This window comes from Gavialis gangeticus, unplaced genomic scaffold (genome assembly GCF_001723915.1).
Source record: "Gavialis gangeticus isolate Ggan-Ray unplaced genomic scaffold, GavGan_comp1, whole genome shotgun sequence".
NCBI classification, from domain to species: domain Eukaryota; kingdom Metazoa; phylum Chordata; order Crocodylia; family Gavialidae; genus Gavialis; species Gavialis gangeticus.
The window spans coordinates 3,489,653-3,496,044 of NW_017729000.1; the positions used below are offsets into that span (position 1 = coordinate 3,489,653).

General features: G+C 38.3%; 1 protein-coding gene across 2 annotated transcripts in view; it reads right to left on the reverse strand.

The window, feature by feature from the left end:
* Positions 1 to 6,392, reverse strand: part of MRPL22 (mitochondrial ribosomal protein L22) — a 16,650-nt gene that overhangs the window by 7,043 nt on the left and 3,215 nt on the right. For both annotated transcript variants that reach the window (XM_019506089.1, XM_019506090.1), the window contains 4 exons: positions 4,965 to 5,100; positions 3,288 to 3,353; positions 2,630 to 2,707; positions 1,214 to 1,283 (listed from right to left, as the gene is read on the reverse strand). In XM_019506089.1, the coding sequence (XP_019361634.1) occupies positions 1,214 to 1,283; positions 2,630 to 2,707; positions 3,288 to 3,353; positions 4,965 to 5,100 (350 nt within the window). The remainder of the gene's footprint in view (positions 1 to 1,213; positions 1,284 to 2,629; positions 2,708 to 3,287; positions 3,354 to 4,964; positions 5,101 to 6,392) is intronic.

Below are 6,392 nucleotides of genomic sequence, written 5' to 3' on the forward strand. Positions count from 1 at the left end.
AAGAGAAACTTTCTATGGCAATGGCCATGCAGTGAAAGGTAATGACAGAAATCTGATAGGTGAGAAGACTGCAAGCAAGACTGCATCTAGAAGCAGTTCAATTCATTCAGAGTATTTTCTGTCCCCCCAAGTTTGATAGAGGTTCAGTTGTCAGTGTCAATGACAGCATCACCCAGTCATTCTATAAAGCACGCTATTAGCAACTCCACTCTGAGACCATACTTAGATTTTCACAGAGAAATTAAAATCTTACCAACCATCCCACACTATCTAATTCCAATCACCACATATAACACAATGACTCAAAGTGCAACTGAATTTTGGGAGGTTTTTTGGTGTGCAGAATGTCCAAGGGACCGAACAGAAAACAGTACTGGGCAACAGGACAGCACTTGTGGGGAAAAAAGCAAGCAAACAGTAGAACAGAATGAAGAGGGAAAAAGATGGCATGAACAGCTGATCAGGCAATATGACCAATATTTTATATAAAAGTACATACTTTTCCTAGCATTCTTCTATGGAGCCAATTGTTGTAATTGTCACATAACATGTGATATGTGCATATGACCATGCGTGATGAAAGATGTTTCTCAGGGAGTATTTTAATTAAAATTATGCCTACTACCAACATTTTCCTGCTTTTTAAGTCAAATGTTTCTAAGGCAAACTTAATCTTCCAAACAACTTATTTAGAAACAAGAGTCAGCTTTAATAATCCCACATAAATAGTGATCACATTTCCAATCACCTTCACCATTAATGCCATCTGGTGGCATTAGAAGAGCACCGATACAGTATACAATACCAGGCTTTCTTCTTGTTGACCACTCTTACATTTCTTAATCCTAACAAGTCTCTCTCTTTACATATAGCCAGCGGAAATACCATTGGCTTTCTGACCAGTATCTATGTCTCATTAAAAATGATGTCCCTGCCAATTGCAATGGAGTGTACTGGTAACAATACTCATTAGAACAGACTGCTGGCTGAAAGCTAGATATCTGCAGTATTCTCAGTCTTCACAGAGCAGCTAAGAATAAGGTGCCTTAGTTATTAACATTAGCACTTTGATAAAGAATAGCTATTAACTACAAATTTCATTGGCAGACCCTGACGCAGAGGAGGCTGAAGTCAAGGAATCTTATTAGGAATAAAGTCATTTCACATTATTGTAGAGAGACATTTTATGCACTAAAAATAAGAAGCAATTTACCTATGTATAAATTTGATTTGAATTCTACGTTGTGTTTTCTCACTGCCAGTTCTTGAGCTTCTAAAAGAACCTATAACAAAGGAAGAAAAGAAATGCTGATCAGGAATTAAAGCAACACAATTTCTATTCTCTAGAGCCCCATAATTGCTTCCATATTTAAGTCAGATGCAGAAATGGATTCTTGAAGGATCAGTCTGAGGTAGAGGAAGCTAACATATCTTTCAGAAAAGCTCTGAAAATGGGAGACCATTCTATACGGCAGACAGCATCTGCATGGACACAAAAGGCTAAAATTATCACTGGCAAAATCATATATACCTTCTTTGGCATCCAAGACACTGTAGCTGTTTATGCCAGTGGTAAATTTGACCTGTAAAACGTAAAGGTGTATGAGCATGTGTGCACATGCTCTCCTAGATTCAAATGCACATTCAGTCTTGACAAACCAAACACAGAAGTGTTTCAGTTAAAAGGGAAACTGTCAATAGGAAGTCCCAATTTGCATTTCAATTTAACACTCCCTGCTTTTTTATTCTTCGTTCAACTGCTGCTACTAGCAGGATGATTAAACATTAACAAATCACCTTAATGATAGTATGACACAGCATATGAATCCAGCAAAATATTTAACTGATTTAGTATAATAAAAAGATTTAAGTCTTTTTGTTTTCTAAATTTATCTCCAGTGCATTTCCCCACCCCCAGAAAGGAACTATTTAAAGAAACATCACATATGGGGCTCAAGCCGACAGTGACCATCTTTTTTGATGAATGGAGACAGCTTCTAGGGATGTGTTTACTGCATTTAAGTATGGGGAAATTTTATAAGTGGGGATTTTCAGCAAGTGACAGTTTTAGGCACATGCAGTCTATTCAAGGTTCAGGCCCTAGATGGAAGATACAAGCTGAAGGTGTGCAAGATTGTTCAGTGCTGTCCACCACTGTAAGTTGGTGAGGAATACCTGTTACTCAGTAATTTTTAGACTAGAAACTAATACCCCTAGTGAACAACTAAGTCACCCATTACTATAACTTCAACATTTTGAGTGAAAAGGCAGTATTTTCTAGGCAAGACTCCATGCGTCTCCCTTTTGGTAACCTACAGCTTCTACAATTAAGAATTTATTTGCATATTAGTTGAAAATGATGGGGATTTTGTGTTTTCAGGCATATAAACAGGTAGGAAATTTAGTAGGCTGTAGTAATGCAAGGTGTCATTACGAGGAGCTGAAGTGCTGTGATCAGAGGCCATTTGTGCCTAGGGAAGCCTCAACAAAAGTACATTAGTAAATGCTCAAACCAAGAAAGCTTTGATTTAACATGTTACAGACAGGCTTAATGCAAAGTCTCTGGATACTGCTGAAAAACATGGCTGAAAACAATCTGACAGGAAGTGTTAAGAATTTCAGTATGTACCTCTTTGATCACCTTTGCTCCCTTTTTGTCATTGAATTCTAGTTGAGCAAGAGCCTGATCGATGGACATCCCCTTGATCTAGAATTAAAAAGAAAAAGTTAACAGTCAACACTAAATCCTTCTAAACAAAGAGAAGAAACACATTTAAGACCACAGTGTCAGGAATGATGCTTATTTTGGTTCGATAGATATTGTACTTCACAAATTTCCACGATTTTAGGCCCATTTAAAATGGAAAGATCTTCAATACAAGTCTCATTAGCAAAGCATTAGATACCTACTTTCCATAAGTTTTGCCCTGCTGTTCCCAGGGAAAGTTTCCCCTATCATCCACTACTGAGCAGCAGCCAGTAGACACATTCCTTACATAGAGGCAATGATGTAGAGTATTGGTGTCAAAGGCATATGGCCTGAGAAAAGCTTCTGGGAGTCAGCTGGCTCTGTCCAACTGCAACTTATTCACATGCATAAGACAGCTGAGTCCACACAAAGTCACAAGAACATTTTTTCAGGGACTTCCCTATGTAGATGCTGGACAGATTTGAATCAAACCAGACTTTTATTTAGCCAATGATTTTTTTTTTTGAAAAATAGGAACTAAAAACCACTTTGCATAGTGTACTTGTTAAGAAAGTACAAAGTCAGTGTTTTCTCTTACCAATGTTGCCAAATACCACATCTTGTCCTTACTGTATTTTATTTCCCTTCGACAGTGGTATATTTCCTACAAGAAAAAAAAAAAAAAAGATTAAGAAAAAAAGATCTGGTATCTAATTCCATTTTGAAAGCAAGAAGATGAGAGGTTCATAATACCCTGGGAAGCAAATAAAGTCACCTTTCAAGATCCAGGCAAGCTTATAATTCCTGCTACTGTGTCATGAGCACTGCAGGACAGCCATGTCACATACAATTGATATGGTCTACAAAATGCATGTACACAGGAGAATAATTAAGTTATTACAGAAATTAAAATACTTTGAAGAGCCTGGTTTACAATTTTTTTTTTAAATAACCTTCCCCTTTATTTCCTCCCCTCTCTCCTGTGGTTCTAATACCCATCTGCCATTCAAAGGCTTTAAAGAAGTTACTTTGATCTCAAATCAACTCACTGGGATAGCTGCTACAAACTAGTGCCATGCTGAACTTAATTAGGTCTTCAGAGATGGAGTGGTCTTTCAGTCAGAGATTGACAAGAAAAACTGTCTCCAAAGAACTAATTGAGCACCACCACTGTACCAGCGGGAACTAGAAACAACAAGCAGAATTTAACAGGAATGTAAATTTTAAAGGCAAGATATCCATTTCAAAAAAGGAAAAAAGAATGTGTCTTAATACGTAGTTAAGTCAATAATTGCATTTTCATATGCATCTCATTATTCAGTGAAGCATAGTGCAGACTACATGCAGTATTTGAATGTATAAGTTCTTATTACTGGTGACATAGCACATGTAAAATAAGATGACTTGAAAAAATACAATAAAAAAAGATCACTGTTCTTTTGAGATGCAGATGTTTTACTTTTTAGCTTTGCTAAGCAGCAAGCTGAGTAGCCAACAATAAGTTTCTTACTTCCAGGTGAAGAAAAAAAATGCCATACACATGCAAGTAGAAAACAGTCAACTCAGAGAAAAGTTGAAGTTGGAAGACTATATTAAAAAAGCTTTTCATCATTTCCTGTATATCACGGCGCAGACTACTAATTTCAAGGGTGCAAAAATTGTTCCACCTTTCCTTCCAGCAAAGAGCTTTTCGACATCCGTTTCCTCTAGTTTCTCATACAATATCAATTGACCCATATTTGTTGCTAATGTTTAACTACACTTTCAGCTCAGGTGACTGAAGGAAAGGAGAGTGAATAGTCTATGATTTGAATTCACAGCACAAAAGAGGATTATTTTCCATTGTGTATTTGATTCTGCACCGGACAGGACTAAATCAGATTTTTAAAAATGTTCTTAACTAGAAGGATTGAATAGAAAGGAAGCAATTAAAGAAATGCTTAGATTCTTCTCCTCAGTCAAGTCCAAGCTTAGTAGTTATTCAGCCTTGCAAACTCTAAAAAGATTTAATTTGTAGATTTGTATTTGCACAACACGTGCACATTAAATGATCGTATCAGGCAGCAATTTGAAAATCGAATAGGTTTTTCCCATTTCTAAAAACTAATACTGCCCATTTCTTTTGTTATACAGTTATGAGCATACCAAGTATCTCTCAATCTTAGATTAATCACTGAATATAGCTATCATAAGTGAGTGCCCCAGAGAATTAACCAGAAAAGGACAGTGCTTTATTTCCTGTATTTAAGAAATTATAGTACAAACAAATTCTTACTGCTGGTCTTCGAGGCTCTCCTGGCAACTGTGGAGGATAAACAATTCTATTCTTCTTCTCCCATTTTCCAATGAGCTCTTGAGATGATCTTGTATGGATATTTGACAGTGGGAAAACATTTACAGATGCCAGGAATCTGCAAAACAAATCACACATCCTTTGCATACAGGTTAAAGCCAGTTTTTGTTAAATAAATGAAAACAGGAGAGTTCATAACAAGCTCAAGCTTGTTTTGGTAAAGTAACATGCACCTCCCTATTAACTTGCAAAATGAGGTCTAAGAGATCCCTTTACACCAAGAACATTTCTTATGCATATGAATAATACGGGGCTCATTTAAGTGAGTGACAGGTTACACTCAGATGCATACATCTGCCATAGGTATGCCACAGCTAAGTACAGGCAGTCCTCGACTAACAACATTTCGAGTTACGACGTTTCACACTTACAACATTTCTAAATTGACATCTGTTTCAACTTTACGACATCAGTTTCAACTTTACAACACTTGATCCACACAACGCCACGCCAGCGAACAAGTTTGCTGCATTGCTCATCTCCCTGGAGAATATCTGTCCAAACTTCCTTGGACACTTTCTTTAAGAAAGCAGTCAAGACTCCAGAAAAACCTGCATCCAGGACTCCTAAGAAGACTCCAGCTAACAACCCTTCAAAAAGTCCAGCAATGTCACCTCAAAGAAGTCCTTCCAAATCAATATGATCACTATTTACAATAGAAATACATTAATGTAGCTATATTACTCATCTATAATTGATTGAGTACAAACTTCTGGAGTATTTTTGGTGAAAATAGGGCATCGGGCCTTGGTTCAGAAACAAATCCCCCTTTTATAACATTGTTTCTTATGAGAAAATCAGTTCCGAGTTATAACATTTCCAATTAAGACGCAGTTCTGGTTCGCAGTAGATTCATAGAAGTAGGGTCGGAAGCCACTTTGGAGATCATCAGGTCCAACCCCCTGCCCTGGGCAGGAGAGAAAACCAGGCTCAAATGACCCCAGCCAGGTAGACGTCAAGTCTGCTCTTAAAGACCCCCAGGGTAGGAGCCATCACCACTTCCCTTGGAAGTTGGTTCCAGATCCTAGCCACCCTGACTGTGAAGTAGTACCTTCAGATGTCGAGTCTAAACTTACTCTCTAAAAACTTGTGGCCGTTATTCCTTGGTACCACAGGGAGTGCTAGGGGAAACAAGGTCTCTCCCAAACCCTGCTGGTCCCCCCTATTGAATTTATAGACGACCACCAGGTCTCCCCCTCAGCCTTCTCTTGGGGAGGCTGAACAGGTTCAGGTCCCGTAGCCTCTGTTCGTAGGGTCTGCCCTGCTGTCCCCTGATCATGCGAGTGGCCTCCTCTGGACCCCCTCAATGCTGTCCACATCCCTCCTGAAGTGTGGCACCCAGAACTGGAC